The 26714-nt window shown below is 36.8% G+C and overlaps 2 protein-coding genes across 3 annotated transcripts in view; both read left to right on the top strand.

The window, feature by feature from the left end:
- Positions 1 to 1051: 1051 nt before the first annotated feature.
- Positions 1052 to 19732, top strand: LOC144969530 (Na(+)/citrate cotransporter-like). Its single transcript, XM_078908658.1, has 14 exons — positions 1052 to 1171; positions 5610 to 5714; positions 6700 to 6849; positions 7522 to 7637; positions 8473 to 8691; positions 10743 to 10961; positions 13413 to 13535; positions 14559 to 14654; positions 15507 to 15611; positions 15953 to 16023; positions 17004 to 17119; positions 17856 to 18017; positions 18536 to 18673; positions 19320 to 19732. Exons 2-14 carry the CDS (start codon positions 5616 to 5618, stop codon positions 19539 to 19541), a joined length of 1836 nt encoding a protein of 611 aa, XP_078764784.1. The 5' UTR covers positions 1052 to 1171; positions 5610 to 5615; the 3' UTR covers positions 19542 to 19732.
- A 5127-nt stretch (positions 19733 to 24859) lies between these two features.
- Positions 24860 to 26714, top strand: part of LOC144967596 (Na(+)/citrate cotransporter-like) — a 28286-nt gene continuing 26431 nt past the window's right edge. The window contains exon 1 of one of the 2 annotated variants that reach the window (XM_078905060.1): positions 24860 to 24946. The gene's annotated coding sequence lies outside the window, so the exon portion shown is untranslated. Of the gene's footprint in view, positions 25037 to 26714 lie in introns of both variants that reach the window. The other variant, XM_078905061.1, reaches the window with a different exon arrangement.

Below are 26714 nucleotides of genomic sequence, written 5' to 3'. Positions count from 1 at the left end.
AAATCATCTCTCTGTTGTGCACTGTATTGTTTTGTTTACATATATATGATTTGTAAACATTTGAGTGTATCCCTCAAAGTTGGGACCTGTGCTTGTGTCTGGATGAGACTTTTAGGTGATCTAAAACTAAATACTTCGATAGTATGCTCTTAGAATCTACATCTGTTTCCTATTTGAACAAATTCCCCGTTGTCTTACCTTTTCTTGGGTGCTTTAATTGTAATTCTATAACTTTTTACTATCCCATTTTCTTCCTTTTTACTGGCGCTGTTACTGTTATGACCTTAATGTGTTGCAAGCGCCGTAAAACCCTTAAAAACAAAATCAAACATACGCACTTCAATCTTTGTTGTTATCAACATAGTATTAGTCCTCAGAAAGACTGGTTACATAAACATGTCCAAAGGATTTTTGAACCGGAAGAGTAGAAGGTGTGACGTCACGACTTCTCTTCCCTATTGACAATGAAAACGATAACACGTCGGGTGATGTTGAGGCTCAAAATAGAATTTATAGACACAAAAAATGGGACTTTGTTTTTGTTTATTGTTAAAATTATAAGCCAAATTTTTTCGTTACACTATCTGGAATTACACTTGAACTGAGGCTTTGTGGTCTTTTGAACCCGTAGGTCCATTATTCGAGACCCTGTGTGACTGGCGTGTAGTAGAGTCCTCGGAAAAGGCACATTCTCTCACCGTACTCGGGTGTAAAATGAGTGCCAGGCCGGCAACAGCATTGACTATGTCGGAAAAGAAAATTGTAATATGGAGTGACTTGTTATTTGTTGTCTAGATGTTAAGTGTTACTGTTGGCTTTGGACCTCGTGTAAAGCTCTTTGAGCACATTGGGTGAATATTGTGCCATATGAAAGCTCAAGTTGAGTGAGGGCAGGATTTCATCAAACGATTGGTTTCTCTCTCTCTCTCTCTCTCTCTCTCTCTCTCTCTCTCTCTCTCTCTCTCTCTCTCTCTCTCTCTCTCTTTCTTTATGTGTATGTGTGTGTGTGTGTTTTTCAGCATATCTGATGTCCTTAAGTCAGCGTGTCGGACAAAAGTCACGAACGAAGTATATTGTACAACTAGTCTGTAGACAATTGGGATATGCTCATTGATGGAACAACCCACTTGGTGGTGAAACAACACGCCTGTCTTGAATACGGAACGCCCAGGTTTGTTTCTGATCAGTGAAGTGCTATCATTTAATTTCATTTCAGGCAAATTTTATTCAGTGTTTCTTTTTCATTGATGGATGAAAACTTTACCTGACCATAGCATGTTTCTAAGTGTCCCAATAACGATGAATGAAATGAAAGGAGCTATAAATAAAATTTAAAAAAAACCGGCAAAGCTGCTGGAATTGATGGAATATACCCGACATGATTACTAACGTTGGGCCAGAAACAATAGACTGGCTGACAAATACTATGACAGACATCATGGAAAAGGGCACATACCCACAAATTTGGAAACATGCCAAAGTAATCGCCATATTAACTCACTCAACCCTAACACCGACTATATCCGTAGTATACCCGGGGTTACTTTTACCCCATGCCTATTTATTACATTTTTCTGAGACAAATTATAGGAGTAGAAACAAAGCTAATGTTTTTCATTTTTACATGTTAATGGTAGTTGAATAAAACTATCTATGCACATGCTCATTTTTAATACATTTTTTTTCCAATTTTGAAAAGTAGCAAAAATCTATAGGATTGAGTGAGTTAAAACCAGGCAAACCAATGACTGAACCATTCAGCTATAGACCAATATCTCTACTTTGTTGCTTATACAAGCTCCTGGAAAGAATCGTACTAGATCGAATCACCCCATATGTAAATCCCTACATACCACCAGAACAAGCGGGCTTTAGACCACAAAGCACAAGCGAACAGGTCCTTGCACTGACCTCATACATTGAAGCAGGCTTTGAGAACAAAAAGAAGACTGGTGCGGTCCTAATAGACTTATCTGTAGCTTACGACACTGTTTGGACAGGCGGACTGATGTTGAAGCTCTCCAAAATGATTCCACGTAAAGACGCTCAAGCTGCTGTCTACCATGAATGACACAAGACAATTCCATGTCATATTGGGAGAAAACAAAAGCAAAGCACGCAAAATTAAAAATGGGGTACCACAAGGTTCAATTTTAGCACCAACTTTCTTCAATGTTTATATCAATGTTTATATAATATTTCCTTTTCGGATGCAATAAAGTATTTATTATTATTATTATTATTATTATTATTATTATTATTATTATTATTATTATTATTATTATTATTATTATTATTATTATTATTATTATTATATTATTATTATATTATTATTATTATTATTATTATTATTATTATTATTATTATTATTATTATTATTATTATTATTATTATTATCATTATTATTATTATTATGGCTATATTATTATTATTATGGCTATATTATTATTATTATTATTATTATTATTATTATTATTATTATTATTATTATTATTATTATTATTATTATTATCATTATATTATTATTATTATTATTATTATTATTATTATTATTATTATTATATCTCCTACATGCCAAACTGCGAAGCACTCAAACTTGGATACGCTGATGACTGGGCCTTAGCCTATCAATCGGAAAACTGGAAAGAGATTGGAGAAGTTCTAACCAAAGACACCACCCGCCTGAAACATTATTTTGATAGGTGGTATCTAAAAATGAATACCACCAAATCAGTATCCACAAACTTCAACTTGAATAATCCAGAGGCAACAAAAGAACTGAAGATCACAGCCGGTAACTCAGTACTACCCCCAGACCCCAATCCTAAATACCTTGGCATTACATTGGACAGACAACTAAACCATCGCAACACATTGAGGGAACCGCAAATAAAATCGCAAAAAGAAACAGCCTGGTGAGAAAACTCGCAAGTACCACCTGGGGAGCCTCACCACAGGTACTGAGAACGTCTGCTTTGGCACTGTGCTATAGTGTGGGAGAATACTGTGCCCCTGTTTGGAGGAGGAGCCCACATGTAAACCTCATTGACATCCGATTAAGAGAATCAATGAGAATTATAACAGGATGTCTCAAGTCAACTCCACTGAGCGGCATTGCACCACCAAGTCTTAGACAACAAGACGCTAATCAAAGGATGCATGCAAGAATTGACGAAGCCACAGACAACATTCCCATAAAATCAATAATAAAGGGGGCACCTTCAACAACAAGACTCAAATCGAGAAGACCTTTCCACCTAACAAAAATGGCAGACTTCTGTGTGGAGGAAAACTGGAGAGAATTGTGGAACGGGGAAATACCAAGAGGAGGAAACATCATTAAAGACCAAACCAAAAGAGTGCCTGCATTCAATGACGCCAGGAAATACTGGATCTCCTCAAATCGCCTCTTAACTGGACATGGCAGAACTGCATCAAATATGTGCAGATGGAAACTTGGAAACAGTGATACCTGCCAGAAATGTCAGGCAGTCCCAGAGACCAGCGATCACATCGTCCTCCACTGTCCAGTCACTAAACTTGAAGGTGGCTACGAAACGAAACCGTCCTTAGGACGGAGGAAGACTTCAGAAGCTGGGTTGACGAAATAAATTTGGAGGCTACTACTACTACTACTACTACTACTACTACTACTACTACTACTGCTACTACTACTGCTACTACTACTACTACTACTACTACTACTACTACTACTACTACTACTACTACTATACTATACACTACTACTATACTACTACTATACTACTATACTACTACTACTACTACTACTACTACTACTACTTTCTACTACTACTACTACATTACTACTACAACTACTACTACTCTACTACTACTACTACTACTACTACTACTACTACTACTACTACTACTACTACTACTACTACTACTACTACTACTACTACTACTACTACTACTACTACTACTACTACTACTACTACTACTACTACTACTATAGATGGATTAATCCGACCGAATGGTTAGAGTTAATGTAGTCGCAGGTATTGTTATTGGAGGTAGGAGGATAAATAATCTGAGATATGCAGATGATACAGTATTGTTGGCATCGAACGAGACAAATCTACAGATCCTTGCAAATCAAGTAAACCTGAACAGTACAGCAAAGGGTCTAGAGATGAATGTTCAAAAGACGAAGGTAATGGTCATGTCAAAGAAGCCTGAAAAAAGCGCAAAAGTCCAAATTAATAATCAAAACATCGAACAAGTAGATTCTTTTAAATATCTTGGACAGACAATGACCAACAACGGAAAGAATGAGCTGGAGGTGAAAAACAGGATTGCTATAGCTAAGTCGAGGTTCAGTCAACTGAATAACATTTTAACTTCGCAACAAACGCAGATGAAAACGAGAATAAGAATATTCAAATGTTATGTCCACTCAACACTTCTCTACGGCTCAGAAACATGGACCTTGAACAAACAAATAGAGAAAAGAATTGAGGCCTTTGAAATGTGGACTTTCCGTCGCCTTGGAAAAATCAGTTGGAAAGAAAAAACAAATCAAGAAGTCTGTGACATCCTTGATATCAGACCGACCCTAATGAAAGTAATAAAAACAAGAAAACTTAAGTATTTTGGACACCTAAGACGCCATCAAACTGTCAACAAGGACATTCTTGAGGGTAGAGTTGAGGGGAAAAGAGGAAGAGGCAGGCCAGCAAGAACTTGGATAGATGATGTGAGGACATGGACAGGATTGTCGGCAGCCGAATGCAGTCAGCAAGCTGTCAACAGGGAAGATTGGCGTGTCATTTCAAGTCGACCTCAACCCATGAGATGACACTGGAAGAAGAAGAAGAAGTCGCTGGTTCGGATAAGTAAGCAAATTTCCAGGTCTTATAACCGAACGTAATTCTATGGATTTTTCTAACATTATTATTAACAATATTTGCGTCAGTTGAGAGCGACGTGAACATATTTGCAGGTCTGATAACCGATTTATGGGCTCATTTTAATATTGTTGGAATGGACAATATTTTGCGTTGGTTTGAGAATGTTCTCATAATAACAATGAGCCGACGTGTACTTATTTGTAGGTCTGATAACCCAAAATGTTATAGGCTCATTGTTGTAATGAAAATACTCTCAAACGACACAAAATATTATCCATTACAACAATGTTAAAACAAGCCCATAATTGCGTTCGGTTATCAGGCCTGCAAATAATGTGAACTTAGTAATGTACCCATAACAATTTGGGTTATCAGACCTGCAAATAAGTACACGTCGTCGTAATCAAACTTAAAAATTCCGCTTTGCTCTAATAATAATAGACTCTTTTAGAGCGCACGGTTTCCTCAGCAATGAGGCCTTTGGCGCTTTAAATTACATCAATACAAAAACAATGTAGAGAGTACATTATTATCAGTTTGAGGAATTTCATAACAAGCAACATTTTATGAGTAAAATAGACATTTGTGAGTCATATTTTTTTCCAGAGACATTATCCAGCAATTAAAATCACGAAGAGGGATGAGATTTTCTTGTGAGATTTTATGTAATTATATTTTTAAAATACCATGTTTTGTTTTAAAGTGTTCCTATCCATTCTTTCATACATATTGTTACAGAACGTTATGAGTCTTACAGCCAGCTTGAGACGAAATTGGAGAGGATGTCTACTTTGTGTCACCCCTATAGCATTGTCTTCCCTGCTGTTTACATCGGGATCACAGGTAATTTCAGGGAACAATGCTGTGTTGTAACTCTACTGGTTCCAATCTCCTTTGATGTGTGAAACCAGTCTTCCAGAGGACTGGATATAAACCGTGAGAAATTGATCTTCTACACATAGTTTTGTGTGTTGGTCCGTTATAATTCCGGATGGCAATGTTGTGAGCTTCTTAGCCAAGCGCACACTATCTATACAGACTTATGAAATGTTTGGCAAATCTTGCTCCAAAAATTATTTTACAGAAATTTATCATCATGAAAATATCACTATCGCTGAATTCAAAATTGTAGTCGAATGTGTGAATCTTTTTCAACATAAAACGATCGTAAATGAGACGAATAGGACTGTGTTTGTAGATAAACAGTTTTTTAAAACAAACACTGAAAATGAATATGATGGGTCCTGAACACACTTATCTACATACAGAACATGTCTAAAAACATTTGATTGTTGTCTATTCAGCCTATTGAAACAATGCGATTTCAATCTCGTAATATGCACCCAATTTTAATATGTTAGATAATATATCCAAATTAAATAAGCATAAAATTATATTGTAATAATAATATAATAGATATACAGATATCGATTCGATACGTTTAGATAATACTCACAGCATCCGCCAGCCGAATCTTACATGCCAACAAACAAAAGTGTGTGTTACAGTTAACGTTTAGAGTCTGATATAATTTACTGTGAACTCATCACTAACAGGCTGTCTAAAAATAATAACAAAGAGTTGAGCGACGTCAACTGCGTTCCTTCTATAACTCCCTGTATTTGTTTCGTATGAAAAAAAATGTTATGAAACAGAGCCAGACACAGCAAGAAAGAAAATTACAAGAAAAAAAATCATCCCAAAAAATCAGGCTCTGTGGATCGAACCTCAAGCCTCCTGAATACTGGCCAGACGTTCTCCTACTACACCACAGAGGGTTAGTTTATATGGGCAGAGGGTCACCCTTTTTTTTTATTTCATCTCACAGATCAGCAAATGTACCTTCATGATGGGAATTTGTACCGTGTACTGGGTCACTGAAGCCCTACCATTACCTGTGACGGCACTGTTACCTTTGGTGATGGCCCCAATGCTTGGAGTTCTCACATCGGATGAAGTCTGCGGGATCTTCTTCTCTGTGAGTTCCAGAACTATCAATAATCAATCTGCCAAACTCTAACAAAAAATAAAATAAAAAATACAATAGATAAATAGAATATCTAAAATAAAATTAAAAAACAAAAATCAAACACAACAAAATAATAATGATAATAATAATAATGATAATAATAATAATAATAATAATAATAATAATAATAATAATAATAATAATAATAATAATAATAATAATAATAATAATAATAAGAAGAAGAAGAAGAAGAAGAAGAAGATGAAGAAGAAGAAGAAGAATATAATAGTAACAACAACAACAATAATAATGATGATGATGATGATGATATGATAATAATAATAATAATAATAATAATAATAATAATAATAATAAAATAAAATAATAATAATAATAATAATAATAATAATAACAATATAATAATAATAATAATAATAATAATAATAATAATATAATAATAATAATAATAATAATAATAATATAAAGTTCGCATTTTAAAAAAAAGTCAGTATAATTCCAAAATCTCTATTAGGGTCCGATTCACCCAGTACCTCTTTGATGCCACGGGCAACAAATTAGGACGGTACTTTATTAAAGGAATTTCAGGGCATCCCTTCCCGCTCACCCCCCCCCCCCTCCCCCTGTTTTTTTTTTAAATCTTAAAATTGCCTTCTATAACAGGATCTGAACATGTTGGTGATTGGGGCCGTGTTTGTAGCATCTGCCGTAGAGGAATCCAACTTACATCGTAGAATAGCACTCCGGTTAATGCTTCTCATTGGGGTTCAACCAAAACGGTAGGATGACAGTTTGATAACAAAAACTACTACAACTACTGATATTATTATTATTATTATTATTATTATTATTATTATTATTATTATTATTATTATTATTATTATTATTATTATTATTATTATTATTATTATTATTATTATTATTATTATTATTATTATTATTATTATTATTATTATTATTATTATTATTATTATTATTATTATTATTATATTATTATTATTATTATTGTGACTGTTTAAACTGACACTACAGATTCAATTGAATAGCTCCATCTACTCTTATCCTCTTCACACAGACTCCTGATAATTATTTTCTAGAAATGTATAGAGTAATATACAGTAACCGTGCTCAAAGCGCGTTACAAGTGGTCCCTAGCAAACAGCAACACTTAACATGTAAGACAAAGACATGACGCCTGTTAGGCGATATTACAAAAAAAAATTCCGGACAAAGATAACGCTGTTAGCGACCAGTATTCATTTTACACCAAGGATTCAACTATGCGCCACTCAGAGCGGGACTCGAACCCAGGATCTTCCAGTCCAAAGCGAATATCATACCTTTAGACCATATAACCGCACAACCGCATAGCTGCACATAACATTGTGTCCATGGTTCCTGATTCGAGTCTCGTTCTGTTGAGCAAATGCTCTTTTCATACATCTCGCACTCTATCCAGGTGTATAATGAGTACCTGGTTGGCAACAGCATTGTCTCCCTTACAGGCTTGGTATTGCGCTGGCTTGGTACTTTTTGTAAATTTCTCTTAGCACATTTTATGGACATAGCACTATATTAAAGCTCAAGTTGTTGTTTTGTATCCTCTTGACACAGGCTCCTTCTAAGCATCGTCTCCATCACCAGCTTTCTGTCTATGTGGATTGCCAACACAGTTGCTACCTCCATGATGTCTCCGATAGTTCAAACCCTGATTGCAGGACAGCTGGAAGCGCGCAGATCAATTGCACCAGCTCTCGGTAGAAAATCAAACAGTGACGTCACAGATACGGAACCGGAAACAGAAGAACTCAAGACTCTCTCCATTATAGATGGGTAAAAAATTTTAATGTGACCCACCGTCCCAATCCAGTCCAGATAAACCAGATACCAAAAAAACCAAACTGACTTTACAGTCAAAATTAATTATGGAAGTTTTTAAAAATAAATTTACCTCACTAGGAAGAAGCGACGTCTACTTATTTGCAGGTCTGATGACCCAAATTGTTGTGGGATCATTGTTGTAATGAAAATGTGTACTCTCAAACCAACGGAAAATAGTGTCCATTACAACAATGTTAAATCAAGACCATAATTACATTCCTTTATCAGACCTGCATATATGTACGCGTAGGGAAGAACAAATTTTAATTCTCAAATTACACGTGTTATTCTTTTCCACGACTCAAGTCAGTAAATGTAATATTATGTTCTTTTGAAGTTTGTGTAGCTTTGTATTTTTCAATAGGGTGGGACTGCTAACCCTACGCCCAACCCTCCTCCTATTTTCAGGGCTTGGGACCGGCAAGTACACTTTGGAAGTGCTCTAGGCGGAGCTAAATGGAAATCAACAAATCTGTAACTGAAAAACAAATTCAGAATATACAACACCAACGTAAAAGCAGTCCTTCTGTATGGCTCAGAAACATGGAGAGTGACCAATAAAAACTTCAAACCTTCACAAACAGATGTCTTCGAAACATACTCTGTATCAGAGTAAAAATCAATTTGAAAGACTTGAGGTTAAAAGCTGAACATGATGAAATTAGCAAACAGATCTCAACAATAAAATGGAAATGGATAGGTCACACTTTCAGAAAACCAACAACAGACATTACGAGACAAGCTGTGGATTGGAACCCTCAAGGGAAAATGGAAGGTTGGGAGGCCAAAGAAAACACGGAGAAGGTCTTGTTAGGAAGAGGTGAAGTTGGCTGGAATGTCCTGGGGAGAGATGAAGAAGATAAAGAACAGAATACGGTGGAGATGTACTGTTGAAGCCCCATGTTCCACAAGGAATGGAAAGGATTATATGATTCATTTCCACGGGTTAATCTCTGCACATGGCGTTACGAATTGGTTCATTAATTCCCAAGCATGTCATGTGGGACAAATTTCTGTTCCATTCAATAAAGGTTGACTAATGTGTACTAAGTACCGAGTTTTCAATGTTCTACTGTCAGATGCAGGAGATGGTTGCACATTTACTACCTTGCATCATGTGTTATGTACATCAAAATTACACGGACGGCTAATCATAGACGGGTTATTTTTCGTGTGAACAGTAGAAATATTCATTTCTATTGTTCACACGAAAAAGAACCCGTTTATGATTAGCCGAGTGAGATTCAGTGTAAAGGAAATTTGACAAAGTGACACATGACCAAGAATCGCCTTCTATAATTAGCCTTTTAGCTTGCGTGATACGTAATACGCAATACGTATCACGTGATAAGTGATACGTGATACATAGTGTGTACAACAATTAATTCACACCGGACAAGGCTAAATGTGACCCTTCATCTCAAACCGGTATTATGTCTGATTGAAACACAAGCCAAAAGTGGATTTTAATGATCCACGATAGCTCGAACGTTAGAGTCACACTCCCCCCGGCCAGGCAGAGTTGTCGTACCAGTAAGGTTGCGGGTTCAAACCCCCAAAACCGCCGCGAAATTTTTATTCTCTATTGTCTTCTGGCACTTTCCTACTCACTTCATCTCTTGTTGACCTGTAGAAATGTCATTTATTGTGTCTGTCGATTTGGAACTGATATTTTAACCACTCAACTGACGTTCTCTGGAAAATACACGAATTTAATAATTTGGCCAGAAAATTCGTCCTTCATATTTTAAATCGACCGATTTAAATGACCCTCATCTTGTCAAAAACTCTGAAAACTTGGGACTTAAGGAAGGCGTTCGAAGTCCCATGTTTGAGAGTTTCTGACGAGATGAGGGTCATTTAAATTGATCTATATTTGAGGACGAACTTTCTGGCCAAATTTTTAAATACTTATCTTTCCAGAGTACGCCATTTAACTGGTTAAATTCTTTTTTAAATTTCTTAAATCGTTAATTACAATTTGTATTTTTCATGTCACACAGAGATAATGGTCATGCTATAGAAACGATGGATAAACACAACAGCGATGGCCTTAAAGATGAAGGTGACGAGTTGATGATGAAGAATGACATTGAAGATGGCGAATGGAAGGACATGAGGAAAATATTCAATTTGGCCGTTTGCTACTCGGCCAATATCGGTGGGATTGGAACTTTACTGGGAACGCCACCGAACCTGGTACTCGCCAAAACAGTGGGAGAGTGAGTGACATTGTGTATGTTTGATTGCAGCGCTCATGTTGTCAACTTTCCTTTTCACTGAAACTCACACTAATTTGATTAAACACTCGTTCTTAATAGCAACAAGAAGAGTTTTTTTCAGTGTTAAAAACAGGACTATGACATCTAGAAATTAATTGTGAAGCCATGAATTAATTAATTGTTAAGTGTACATTAATGATATGCATTAATGCATGTGTGCGTGTGTTTGCGTGTATGTGTGTGCTTGTGAGATAGAAAAAAAGATATATATATATATATATATATATATATATATATATATATATATATAGAAAGAGAGAGAGAGAGAGTGTGTGTGTGTGTGAGTGTGTGTGGGTGTATGTGTAAATGTACCTGGTATGTAGTGCGGGGCGGTCCTTGGCAAGCTTAAGGACCACGGTCCTACGGTCCTTGGGAAATGAAGACCGCAAGGACCGGTCTCTAGACCGGTCCGTTCATTCTTGAACCGTTAAAGACCGCTACACGATGAAAACCGTGGCCTACAGGAGTAAAACACACGGAGTAGTCACACTCATTTCAAATTGTAACCTAATTAGAGAAGAGGGGTGATGCCTTCTTTATTTGCTCACCGTACTTCATTGTTACTTCGATAATTTAATAAAATTTGAAATTTATCCCCATTAACGGAGATAATGGCATCGCCCAAGGCGTTGATCGAGTTGTTCGTGGCGTTGATACACACACGCAACTCCTACCCCCCCCCTCCCCCCCCCCCCACACACACATTAGAGGGCAGCGAGCATTGGAGAGTAAGAGAGAGACGTGAAGTTATAATAAGAGGGGGTGGATGAGGTGATAAGAGGGGTCGATGGTGACTTTTCGCCAGATCTAACAAACTCAGCTACCCATTCATTGCTGAGTAGACAGGGATTCAGAAAAAAATCGACTGCACCCGGGATCGATCTCTGGCCCTTTGCGTATAAAGAGAGTGCTCTATCAACTGAGCTATCGGGGTCCCCAAATATTCTATTGGACCTTTTAAAAATACAGACGTTATAACTGTTTTTTTTGGACGGAAGAAACTAATGAAACTCATATTACTTGATTAGTTAAAACACCAAACGAAATTTTAATATTATTGTATTATTTTAAATGACAACAATGCGATAGAAAGGAGTGGCGACAAGAGATGGACAAAAGAAAACAAAAAATCAGACTTGCAACTTGCTAGGTTCGACACACACACACACACACACACACACACACACACACACATCTTTAGTAGTCACATACATTTCAAACAATAACCCATTAGAGAAGAGGGGTCATGCCTTCATCATAGATCATTGTCATTGCGATCATTATGGTGTAGTAAATTTTGAAATTTACCCCGTATAATGGAATCGTCCAAGGCGTGCGCCTCCTGTTCCCCCCATCTCACACACGAAAGGGCGGTTTGCGGAGTGGAGGGAGGTGGTCGTCTGCCTCTATGGTCGTCTGTGTCGTTTAGTGTATGGCAAAGGGGGGTGGGTGCGATTAATTAAGTGGGATGGGTGGTGATTGGTGGAAGATAGGCAAAGGACCGAGGCAACGAATCGCTGGGGAAGTAGTATGGCGCGAGACCGTTGAAAGGTGATAAGAAGTGAGGACCGCCGGCGGTCTTCCTCTTTGGGACTGGACCACGGTTCACAGCTAAAAGACCGTGGGACCGGTCCTCGGTCCGGTCCTCAGCGCGGCACTACTGGTATGCCCATAAGCCATCTGTAATCCTAAGCAGCGACGAGCATTTAATCAATGTGGAAGTGGGAATTGTATAAATAATTGTTCTGTTCATAAGACACACGGTTTCTATAGCGTTATACGGACAATAGCAATTTCTTGTTACCCTTTGGATAAGACGCTAGCCTATCGCAAAGTACTTCTTTCAGCCAGATACAACAGCCCTAGCTATTCAATGACGGCTGAGTGGACAGTGACGTTAGAAAAAAAATATCTCAACTAGAAAAAAAATATTTCAATTGCAAGGGGGGTTGATACCGGTCCCTGTGTGTGTGAAGTGAGTGCTCTGCCAACTGAGCTATCGGAACACCAGAATGTACTCTAATCCGACATATTTCAATATCTTGCAATTTTTCAAAGATCCCGACGACCCCTGACATTGTTCAGTTTTAGATGCTTCAAGGAAGACGATGATGTATATGATTATTATCAGATAGATGTTAAGAGAACTATTATAATTTTGGAGTCATCATGTCTCCCCAATCATCCCACGTATACTTATTTCTGATAACCCAAACTGTTATGGACTCATTGTTGTAATGGAAATATTCCCAAATCAACGCAAACTATTGTCCATTACAACAATGTTAAATCAGGCCCATAATTGCGTTCGATTACCAGACCTGCAAACATGGGCATCTAGACCACAACCAATCCTAATCCATCCCAAATTCCCCCACCGCCCTAACCCAGTTTTGCAAGCGATGGAATTGGCCCAATCACATACGCCTCGTGGATGAAGTTTGGAATGCCGACCACTCTTTTCTCCTTGACGATTGCATACCTTTGGATGAGTGTGTCCATTTTTGGATTCAAGTGAGTAGATAAACGTTTCTTCCTCAAAGATAAATGATGAATATATTTCTAATTATTCATCTCCGGTGATTTTTTTTTCTTTAGGGTTTGTTTCAATTGAAGACTAGAATAAACTAGGCGTCAGCCGCAGTTTACCACAGCAAAATGACATAGGGCGAGACAATTAACTTTAGGACACACAGCTTTTATCCCATTGTTATCTCTTTACCATTAAATGAATATTAGCAATTGCTTGCTACCCTTTTGATAGAACGCTGGTCCACCGTGAAGCATTTTCCGACATATCTAAAAGACAACTACCCAACCGCATTTTGGGAAATTAGAAAAATAATTTGACTGATCTGGAATCGATTCTGTGTTTATGAAATGAGTATTCCACTACTGATTATCGGGTACTAAATGATCTAGTCCATGAGGTCTTCTTTTCTTCGTTGTTGTTGTCTTTTGACTTGGCTTGCTTGACTTAACCCCTTAACACCAGTCGGAGCATAGGTCATTGATGATGCTTCGCCATTTGGCTCTTCCTTGGGCTGTCTTCTCCATCTGTTTCCACTTGTATCCGTCCCAGTCGGAGCATAGGCCATCAATGATGACACTCGGGACTTCTCCTCCAGTTATTTACACGTATATTCACCTCACTGGTCGGAGCCTAGGCCATCAATGATGCTTCGCTATTTGACTCTTCCATAGGATGTCTTCTCCGTCTGCTTCTATGACGTGTATCTTTGCTTCCTCTATCGTGTTCCGTAGCCAGTGTTCTTGGTCTCCCTTGTCTTTTTCCTCTTTGAGGGTTCCATGCAAGTGCCTGTCTCGTGATGTTGCAGGCAAGTTTTTTAAGTGTATGTCTTTTTGTATTTAACCCCCCCCCCCCCCCCCCAAAAAAAAAAAAAAAAAAAAAAAAAAAAAAAAACAAACAAAAAAACATGGGTGGTGAGTTGTAAATTCATGCCCAATAATATACACTTTGAAATTATTATACTATTCAGCAAACTAATACTGTGCCTACAATTGTAAACCTTACAGGAATACGATATTATGTAAAAGGACGACCAGCAAGAGAGAAGACAGGCTGATGAGGAAGGTTTTGTTGAAGGAATACGAGGGCCTTGGCGCCATGAGGTAGGTTAGCCATTGCTCTATCGTGCTGAGATCAGCTATCTTGCTATATCATCACATTATCATACCGATAACTAAAACCATATTCCCTCACCGTCCTGCCCTGCCCCTGCAACTAGTGTACTATTTAAAGTTCTCATGTATCCCGATAAAGCTTATAGAACTAAGACAAATTATGGATGATAAAAAACACCTGTTCTCTAGATAATTTTCGAGAAAAAATATAAATAGACAATCGACTGTGGTAATTTAATACACTGTGACGTTACTAAGAAGTCTGTTATTCCAAATTGGTTTGTTTCCAATTTTGTAATGGAAATACTCTAAAACAACGCGTACTTATTTAAAAGTGTTCTAACTCAAATTGTGATGGCCTTTTTGTTGTAATAGAAGAAATCTCAAACCAACCCACAATATTCTCCATTACAACTTACAGCTTTGTTTCAAACAATCCAGAGGCTAGTTTCGTTCTGTTATCAGACCTGCACATATGTGCACCTAGGTGTGAAAGTGTGAAGGCATCTGCGGTTTCAGATGGCTCAGTGGGTAGAGCACTCGCTTCACACGCAGATGGACCGAGATCGAAGCCGGGTGAAGTCGATTTTAAATAAATCTGACCCCCCCCCCCCCTGTCCACTCAACTGTGATTGGCTAGCTAGGTCTGTTTGATCTGGTGCAAAGTACTTTCCTGTAGACTCGCGTTGCATCAAAAGGGTAGCAGGCAATTGCCATTGTCATGTTCACGCTATAGAAACCGGAATAAACTCCGACTAATGACTATGAAGGACAACAAATTTAACGAATTTCTAATGTTATCAAATCCAAATTGGTCTTGACCATTTTATTTCTATTCAGTTTCCACGAGAAGGTTGTCCTAAGTCATTTTGTCATCTTGCTTCTCCTCTTCTTCACCCGTGATCCAGGGTTCATCGCCGGTTGGGCTTCATTCTTTCCTAAAAAGTACGTCAATCTTACATTCTTTCTTCCGAAATCTGTATAATATTATGTCATATTTACGTTCTTTTCTCCTAGCTGGTTTTGTGGTTGATGACGACAATAATGGTAACTGTGATAGATTCGTGGCTGGTGTTGTTATTCTTATTGGTGTTGATTTTGATAATGATTATGATGATGATGATGATGATAATGATGATGATGATGATATGATGATGATGATGATGGTGATGATGATGATGAATATTTAAGTGATCGTGGGTAGTGGTGACGATATTGAGTCTATTGTTCTTATGAACTCCCTACCCATCCCCGATGAGAATGACTCCCTCTCTCTTCCTATCCAGGTATGTGAAGGACAGCATTCCTGCAATATTGATTCTTTGCAGCCTCTTTGTCTGGCCCAAGCATCGTCCAAGTACGTTTTGGTATCAATCGTCACCACATAGGCGTTCAATACATTCATCCACGGCCGGACGGATATCAAGACATTGTTGGCGAAGTGACAACAACTCATGAAAACTGATCGTGTAAACGAAGAATGTAACTGGTGTCTGACTGAAGACTGTCAGACATCAGTTAAATTCTTCATTTACACGCTCAATTTTCATGAGTAGTTGTCACTTCGTCTACAGTTTCTGGATATCCGTCCAGTGTAAACGAAGAAAGTAACTGATGTCTGACTGAAAACTGTCAGGCATCAGTTAATTCCTTCATTTAAATGCTCAATTTTTTGGAGTTCTTGTCATTTCCCTACAGTTTATGGATATCCGTGCAATTGTCGATGAAATCACCGAACCTCTAAATGGGCCATTAGACTTGGGCTTTAGTTTAAATGGTTTATCGAGGAGCATGTCTATTCATAGAAGTTAAGAGTGCAAAAACTAATCCTTCATATTTTTTATCAGTTCAACTTAAATTTGACTAGACGTCTATTTAGTATCTTGTATATCCAGACAACATTGTTTTTGAGACGACGGAGCACATATATGTCGCTATGTCATGTTGATGGGTGGAGTAGGGAAACCTGGGACATAGCTTGGTGAAAAAGGGAGCTTGCGCGTACAAAGTTTGAATACCACTGGTTTAGATGATTCACAATGCAGTAGATACGGATACGGGAACTTCTCTAATTGAGACATTCAGCAGAACCTCTAATCGTGAAATTAGACAATACCTCAAATTAGGAAATTAGACAATACCTCTAAAAGGGAAATTCGGCAAAACCTCTAATAGGGAAATTCGGCAATACCTCTAATAGGGAAATGTGGCAAAGAGGAATAGAATACCAGTAAATGGAAACTTCTCTTTATACATTGTTATTGGTCTAGATTTAGATATGTCTTAAAATTCAATAAAAATTTTAAACTTTTTGGTTTTTATCCTAAATAAACACAGCATACAGTCCGACACCACAGGAAGCAGCCATCAATTGGAAAACAGCAGCTCTGAAATTTCCATGGGGTATCCTGCTCTTGTTTGGGGGTGGCTACACTTTAGCACAGGCTTCGAAGGTGAGTGGTCAGTCCATTGATGTTATACGTTTAAGTAAAATATTCACAACATTCCCCAGCCGGATATAACTTACCAATCACAAAACTATGTGTAACCTTGAACGTTTATAGTCTGATTGAAATAGTTTAGTGAGAGCTTAACATCAAAGTAGCTGTCTAAAAACAATAACAGAGAGCTGAGTGAGGTCAAGTTCGTTCCTTCTATAGTCTGATTATTCTTATTGCTATTATTATTATTATCAAAATATCTTCTTCTTCTTCTTCTTCTTCTTCTTCTTCTTCTTCTTCTTCTTCTTCTTCTTCTTCTTCTTCTTCTTCTTCTTCTTCTTCTTCTTCTTATTATTATTATTATTATTATTATTATTATTATTATTATTATTATTATTATTATTATCATTATTATTATTATCATCATCATTATTATTATCATTATTATTATTAATATTATTATTATTATTATTATTATTATATATATTATTATTATTATTATTATTATTATTATTATTATTATTATTATTATTATTATTATTATTATTATTACCATTATTATCATCATTGTTATTAATTTTATTACTACTATTATATAATTTATATCATTGTCATCAATTCTATCATCAATGGTTTTTCAATTAAAAATCACTTCCAGACAACTAGGTGATAGTCAGTATTTAGTTTTTATTTCAAAACGAAAATAATATATCATTATGCAAATCCTAATTGATATTTTCTACTCCAGACTTCAGGGCTGTCGGATGTACTCGTGGACTATTTGTCCTTTGTGTCCACTCTACCCCCATGGTTGACCGTCCTTATTCTCTCCTCCCTCACCTGCGTCATCACAGAGATCACCTCTAACACAGTCATCACCATCATCACGTTGCCCATATTAGGAAATCTGGTAAACAACTTACGCCATCTCCATCATCACATTGCCCATATTAGGAAATCTGGTAAACAACTTACATCCCCACCAATCACGGGATTATTTGTTTTGTGTAATGAATGGGAAATCAAAATATATAAAAAAATTATAAAGAAAAAGTTCCTTATTTCATTTATTCGGAGACGAAGGAAAGCCGTAAAGATAAGGAGAGTAGAAATTAACTTCAAACAGGAACTGGTAGGTCATAGTGCTGTAATATAATTAATTAGTTTAACACTGTGGTCCATACTGTTGATTTTAATTGACCTCTCTTGTACGTGCAGTATAACTATATTTTTAATTACTGTTCTGATACCCATCTCGTTACCTCACATTCAACCCTTCTCTTTGAAGTCTCAGGCTACGATGCTGCATTTGGCCCTGATGATGCAGTGAAGTGAATCTGTGAATCTGTGGAAACAACGTTGAGGGTGAAATAAGAGGTGAAAAAATGTTAATAACAATGTCAGCATTTTTCTTAACAATTTCTGCAGGCAATGAAGTTCCAAGTTAACCCGCTAGTGTACATGCTTCCGGTGACTGCTGCTGCATCCATGGCCTTTATGCTTCCGGTAGCCACGCCCCCTAATGCAATGATCTACTCACTGGGAGATGTGAAAATGACTGAAATGGTAAAACATCATTTAATGTGACCCACCTTCTCCAAACGGTTTTATGTCAGGATTGATGTGCACTTATTTGCAGGTCTGATAACCCAATTCCTTAGGGACTCACTGTTGTAATGGAAATCTTAAAAATGACGCAAAATATTGTCCATTACAACAATGTTAAACTTGGCCCATAAGTCGGTTCCGATGTCAGACCTGCATGTACATGTCGATCGAAGTGAATGGAAACCTAAAAGTGAATGTAGAGTTTAAATGTAAAAATATCCCAACTTTTAGGGTTTTTTGTTTTTTTTTTTGCAATATAAGAAATGACATTAACCTTCCCCTCCCCGTAAATAGTTACGCTCAATGATATCAAGTTTATAATGATAATAATTTGTGACTTCAGATTATCTAACGTTAAATTTCATGAAAATTGTATATTATTTAAAAGATATTTTTGAATATGTCTTTAATTCAAAGATGACTCTCTCTCTCTCTCTCTCTCTCTCTCTCTCTCTCTCTCTCTCTCTCTCTCTCTCCCTCTCTCTCCCTCTCTCTTTCTTTTACGACCAACACTACAACGACGACGACCACTACATTCAAACCACAACTAAAATAACAAGTCAATATGCAAATATTGATAATGAACTTTATTTCAAATCAACAGATCAAATCAGGCTTTGCTATGAACATACTGGGTATTATCTCCATCAACCTGGTTAGCAACACTGTAGGATATTGGGCTTTTTCATTGGATACGGTGCCATCTTGGGTATTACAACTTGATGACGTCACCGGTAATGGAACGGGACCGCCAATGATCAACTCGACAATATTTAAAGCCTTTGAGAATGTAACCATAGCAACAAATGGAAGCACTTTTATATAGCAATTCTGAATGTAGAAGATATTATTTGAAAAAAATGAACAAAATTAGAAATATTTATGCGGGTTTGTAATTGTCATGAATCGTTTTCTGTACAGTATGTATAATTGTGAATTATGATATATCATCATAAATTGTCATAAACAGCTAAAAAGAATTTGCAATCCACCAATAAAAATGCCGATATCACAGAATGGATCCTGTTTTTTGTAACTAATTGGTCCAAACTGACGTGTACTTATTTGCAGGTCTGATAGCCCAATAATGTTAAAAGCCCGTTATCGTTGTAATAGATATACTCTCAAATCAATGCAAAATATTCTCAATTAAAATAGTATTAAAACAAGCCCATCATTGCATCCAGCTATCAGACCTGAAAATATGCACACGTTGGTCCATAATAAAAGCATGAGACATAACCAAGTAATAACGCATTCTCTTTAATTATCTTGACAAATTGAGTGTGTAAGGGTCACTTACGACTGAACTCCAATAAAGGGACGGAATCAAATCTAAAAAGTATTAGGCCAATTTCTATAGATAGAACACGGTTCTCTTTCCAATCGCCTAACAGTTGATAAAATAAATAAAATAAATAAAGATCGCAATAAACTCACACTTATAAATCTGAAACGGTGTGTATCGATGTGCATGTATGTAGATGTCGATATGCACGCATCAATGTCAGACAAAGCTGGAAGAAAAATACAGAAAAAATAATCCATAAACATCAGTCTGGTGATCGTTTTTTTTTTTTTTTTTTTTTTTTTTTTTTTTTTTTGTTTGGGGGGGGGGGGGGGGGGGGGGGGTGAGGGAGGGGTAATGCTGTTTTTCTGGCAATATGTGACCCGCCATCTCAAAACGGTATTTTGTCGGGATGAATCGGATCTCGAAAATTGACATGAGAGGAAATACGGACTTTGAGTTGTTTCCAATGAAACAAATGACATTTATTCTCCTCTATACCGAATAGAATTTACCCCCAAGTTTCATATTGGTGACTATAAATTCAATTTTCAACACCTGGGTCAACCAGACATAATACCGCTTTGAGACGCAGTGTCACATATGTTGATACCATAGACTTTCACCGTAAAAGTCTATTGTTCATTCACACCTTGTCAGATTTTTATCCTTTACCAATGCTACTCTATAATTTTTCACTGCCGTTTTTCAGTAGAATGAATGAGAAAAAGACGTTCCAAATTTTCTAAGTCACACCCAGATAGAGAATGAGCATTCTATTGAATACCTTAGAAGAAATCAGAGAAAATTTGAACATTTCAAAACTCTAAGGCTAACCCCCGAAAATTCATGTTTTTGATTATTCTAACTTTATTTTCAATTTTTGGCACTCGCTTAACCCTGCATAATAGAGTGGTTTAGCAAATCATAAATATCACGCATAACGCATCACGTATCTATCACAAGATTATTCTCATTATACGTAAAAATAGTGCCGCTATGTAATTCTTATATGGGTAACGGAAATGTTTACATTTTGACATCCAATCCATAATCGCATTGCGTCACGATATTTCACGTTTCATAAGAATGTTCCTGTGATAGATCACGACAGGCCAGAAGGAGAATTGTTTTTGCTGACGATGCCTCCACCAGCTCGTGTTATTGGCATGTCGAATCCCATGTAATGGCATCACGTGTTTTTCTGGGGACAGACAATAGTTTTACTTTCAAAAAAAAAAAGATGAACCCCCCCCCCCCCCCAAACTTGAGCATTTAAATTAATGATATGCGTTTTGGTAAAATACGCACTTGTTCTACCCTCCAGATGACCTGTACCAACAGACTTATTTACTTATCCGAAACAGCGACCAGCTGAGCTCTAGCGCTTCGGTCTTGTCCCTTGAGTAAAAGTTAGACGTCTTTTGTAGTTGTTCCAGGTGACTATACGGTGTGCTTGTATGAGGAATGTGCTTCAGAGGTCTTCAAGAGGTTGATGCTCAACCAAATGGTGTGTTATCAACACAAACACACACACACACACACACACACACACACACACAAACTACTTGTGAGCTTTAACGTTTACAGTGTGTCTGATTGAGAGCTTTTGGTGAGAACTAATCACTCAACTGGCGGTCAAAAAAGAATAACATAGAGCCGAGTGACGTTAGTTTCATTCCGTCTATAGTTTAATATCCACTTAATGACTAAGTGCTCTCCCACAATACCACAAAGCCGAGTGCTCAAAGAGCTTTAAAAGGATTCCCAAGCCAGCAACAACACTTAACAGGACGAGACAAAATTATGCCTTAAAGCGCTGTTCCAATTTGATTCTTCCATAGAGACAACGCTATTACTGGTCAGATACTCATTTTGCCTCTTAGTATCGTGAGAAAATGTGAGTAAAGAGTCTTTTTCAGAGACTCAAATAAATGCTGGTCGTCTATAAAGGTCATCCGTCCTCGCTCTTTTACGCCAAGTAATCCTAAGAATCTGCCTATACATCCTGCTACTAAAATTGATAGTTGGCACAACCTTATAATTCAATAAGTAACACATTCATTATTAGTCTTCCGAAGGACTGGTTACATAAACATTTCCAAGGAAGTAGAAGGTGTGACGTCACGACTTCTCTTCCCTATTGAAAAACGATAACACGTCCGGTGATGTAGAGGCTCAAAATAGAATTTATAGACAAAAAGTATGGGACTTTGTTTTTGTTGTTTTTGTTTATTGTTAAAATTGCAAGCCAAATTTACTCCATAGCATTTTTTCGTTACACTATCTGGAATTACACTTGAACTGAGGCTTTGTAGTCTTTTGAACCCGTAGGTCCATGATTCGAGACCCTGTGTGGCTGGCGTGTAGTAGAGTCCTCGGAAAAGGCATTTTACTCACATTCTCTCACCGTACTCGGGTGTAAAAGGTGTACAACAGCATTGACTATGTCGAAACATAAAATTTTAATATGGAGTGACTTCTTGTTATTTGTTTTCTTGTCCTAGCTAGATGATAAGTGTTGCTGTTGGCTTGACATCCTTTGTAATGCTCTTTGAGCACATTGGGTTAATATTGAACCACGAAAGCTCAAGTTGAGTGAGGGCAGGATTTCATCAAAGGATTGATTTCTCTCTCTCTCTCTCTCTCTCTCTCTCTCTCTCTCTCTCTCTCTCACACACACACACACGCAAATACACATATGTATATATATATATATATATATAAATATATTTTATATATATATATATATATATATAAATCTTTCTTTGTTCCTCTCTCAATTCGATGTCCTTAAAAGGGTCGGTTTGCTCTTCCTCACGTGTGTGAGCAAAAATCTTGTGAGACTGACGCACAGATCTGGTCAATCAATAGACTTTTATTTTGTGAAAGTCTATGGGTCAAACCGACCTGGATTAATTTCTCTCTCTCTCTCTCTCTCTCTCTTTCTCTCTCTCTCTCTCTCTCTCTCTCTCTCTCTCTCTCACACACACACACACACACACACACACACACGCAAATACACATATGTATATATATATATATATATATATATATATATATATATATATATATATATATATATATATAAATCTTTCTTTGTTCCTCTCTCAATTCGATGTCCTTAAAAGGGTCGGTTTGCTCTTCCTCACGTGTGTGAGCAAAAATCTTGTGAGACTGACGCACAGATCTGGTCAATCAATAGACTTTTATTTTGTGAAAGTCTATGGGTCAAACCGACCTAGATGAGTCCCGTCAACGGTAAAAATCGCCACATGCATCCCCTCTTATAGTCAGATTTTTTAAATTGATGGCGCGTATTTTTCTGTTTATTCTCAGCTGTCCCTCTATCAAAAGTTGTAAAAATTTGTGCCAACCTTTGAATCAATTTGTCTTAACTGAATATAGATTTTGGACCGTGTCAATGCCGTATCAAAAAAGTTTTTTTTTCTTTAAGACCTATAAAAAACTACTTTAAAACCGCTGTCATAAAATTCGAGATTTTATACTGTAAAAAATGTAAAAAAGTTACGCACAACAAAATATGACATGAATTCATGTTTTTTCCAAAAATCTTGTGTTGACACGTATCTAGCTCGGGTTAGTGATTATCTATGAGTTCACGTCATAATTGTTTCCGAATTAAAACAATTCGCTTTAACTGCTATAAACTTACAACTTATGTAGTTTGCCTTAAATTTTGAATTTATGATTTATTGCTTATTATCTAGATCCTGTCGAAATTACCGGTATTAAATCTCTAGTTTTAAATCATTTGAAATACTGATTATAATATACTCAATACTGTCATATTAACAATGAATGCTGTTTATATAACTTTGAAAAATTGTATCTATGCACGAACGTTTCACAGAGCATTTAAAGGCTTTTAAAACATATACGCTTTTAAACTATACGATACCATACGACTCTCTCGTAAAGCTGCGAAAAGAAATCTACTTGTATCTTTCAATAAGCCATTAAAAAGGACGACTTCCTCCATATCACTGTGAGCGCAATCCAATCGAGCTCATTTGGACCCAAGTAAAGGGAAAGATTAGAGATGGAACACCAAATTTACTCTCAGCGACGAGACAATAAATGATATAACAAGGGTAGACTGGAAAAAGGCATGCTCCAACCTTCCCAAACTGGAGGAAAATTATACTTCATTGGATAGAGTGATGCCACGAAATCTTTTCATAGTCGTTTCATTTCTCCTTTCCCTCATCCTCATCATTAGAATGTGATGATTGATGTGTCCAGTTCAGTATGTCTTTGTTGCTGTTGGTGTTGTTGTTGTAGTTGTTGTTATTGCTGAACACATGTACATATTTGTGGAAATAATGTATCATAAATTGATAAATTTCTACTTTTGACCAGATTACATTCAATTTATGTAATCCTCTTTGGCATAAACACAAGCTATAAACTTCGTAATCAAAATAATGTTAAAAATGCGTAATGTTCGCTTTCATTTGTATTGATCAGTATTGTGTTTTGATAGTTATAACATGTAGATGTCTGATAGTTAAGGATTGCCATTCGTTCCTTCATAATCAGATACTGAATGTATTTCGTTTAAGTTTCAATTAACCGAACGTTCCATTTTAACGAATTCCTTCAAAATGGAAAAGTCATAATTTTGATATTGTAAATCATCTATGAGTTACAATCCTTACCAGTTATAAGCGAAATCCTTTGCTATTGTTTTATAATTAATGAAAAAAATATATTTGATTAATACAAATTGATTCAGAGGTTCATACAAACTATTGCAGCTGTGCATCGAGGGACAGCTGAGAAAAAGAAGAAAAACACGCGCCACTTATTAAAAATCTGACTATAGTAAGCGTGTCAGACAAAAGTCACGAATTGTACAACTAGTCTTTAGACTAGGATGCTCATTGATGGAACAACCTTGGCGGTGAAAAAACGCGCAGGTTTGTGTCTGATCAGTGAAATGCTATCATTTTTTGCATTTTAGGCAAATTGTATTCAGTGTTACTTTTTCATTGATGGATTAATCCTAGGTACACATATTTGCAGGTCTTTTAACCGAACGCAATTTTATGGTTTGTTTTAACATTATAAACAATATTTTGCGTTGGTTTTAGAGCGACGTGAACATATTTGCAGGTCTGATAACCGATTTATGGGCTCATTTTAATATTGTTGTAATGGACACTATTTTGCGTTGGTTTGAGAAAGTTCTCATAATAACAATGAGCCGACGTGTACTTATTTGTAGGTCTGATAACCCAAAATGTTATAGGCTCATTGTTGTAATGGAAATACTCTCAAACCGACAAAAAATATTATCCATTACAACAATGTTAAAACAAGCCCATAATTGGGTTCGGTTATTAGGCCTGCAAATAATATGAAGGTAGCAATGAACCCAAAACAAATTGTGTTATCTGACCTGCAAATATGTACACGTTGGGATAATGAAATTTTAAAATTCCGAAGGGCCACTCTGATTATGAATGTTTATTTGTATTAGGACTCACTAGGAGAAATTTCAGGTTGAAGAGTAAATGGCAACACGTCCTATCGCGTCTGATCCACGTTGTTGTTAGTTATGAAGAAAAAGTAGTGTTAAACTAAAGGATTCTTTTGACAGGGAATTTATACTATTCATACACTGAAATTTACAGAGCTTCGGATGAACTGTTTTGTGATACAACGCGAGTACTCTTTTGAGGATTATAGGCACTTAAATATTTAAAACTATCGAGTAACCTCTGTGGTGTAATGGAAGCACGTTTAACCAGTAATCAGGAGGTCTGAGGTTCGAACCCAATCAAGACAGGCTGATTTTTTCGAATTTTTTTCTTGTATTTTTCTCTCCGCTAAACGTTGTCTTGCATGGTTTCATAAACATTTTCATATTTTTGTCTCAATGGATTTTTACCTACACATGCACCTACTACTTGCTGGGCTGATAACCAACGTGCATACTAAGGTTCCAGATATGTGGGGTGTAAAAAGTAATGTACGAAAAATGTGTATAATAGTTTGAAAGAAGAGTGAAATTAAAAAAAACAACAGCTCTAGAACGTTTTGGGCTCAAAATCCGTCCTCAGCCAATTATAAGAATAAAACCTGTGATATTTCCGTTTTAACTGTTTTTGTTGTTGGCTGAGGAGGGGTTTTGGGTGAAAAGCATTTCTTGTTTATTTTGTTCCTCTTTGAGGTTGATAAATTCCTTATTGTTCTGGTCTGATAACCGAACATAATTATAGGCTTTATTTAACATTATTTTAATGGACAATATTTTGCATTGGTTTGAGAGTGTTTCCATTACAAAGATCAGTCCACAACAGTTTTTGTTTTTAGACTTGCAAATAAATACACATCGGTATTGGCAGTTTGAGGAATTTCATAACAAGCAGGGTTTTAGACATTTGTGAGCCATATTATTTTATCAGAGACATAGCAATATAAAGAGAGAGAGAGAGTGTGTGTGTGTGTGTGTGTGAGAGAGAGAGAGAGAGAGAGAAAGAGAGAGAGAGAGAGAGAGAGAGAGAGAGAGAGAGAGAGAGAGAGAGAGAGATACACCTGTCTGTATGCGGCTATATAGTGGTATGACACTCGTTTTCGGATCGAAAGGCCTTGGGTTCGAGCCTCGCTCGGCGCATAGTTGAGTCCTTAGAAAAGGCTCTTTACAGGGGGCAGCGTGGTTCAGCGGTAAGGTCTTTGCTTCCT

Source organism: Berghia stephanieae, chromosome 3 (genome assembly GCF_034508935.2).
Source record: "Berghia stephanieae isolate SIO BIC M18660-M18661 chromosome 3, UCSD_Bste_1.3, whole genome shotgun sequence".
Taxonomy (NCBI): domain Eukaryota; kingdom Metazoa; phylum Mollusca; class Gastropoda; order Nudibranchia; family Aeolidiidae; genus Berghia; species Berghia stephanieae.
This window is presented reverse-complemented; position numbering and strand designations above follow the sequence as displayed.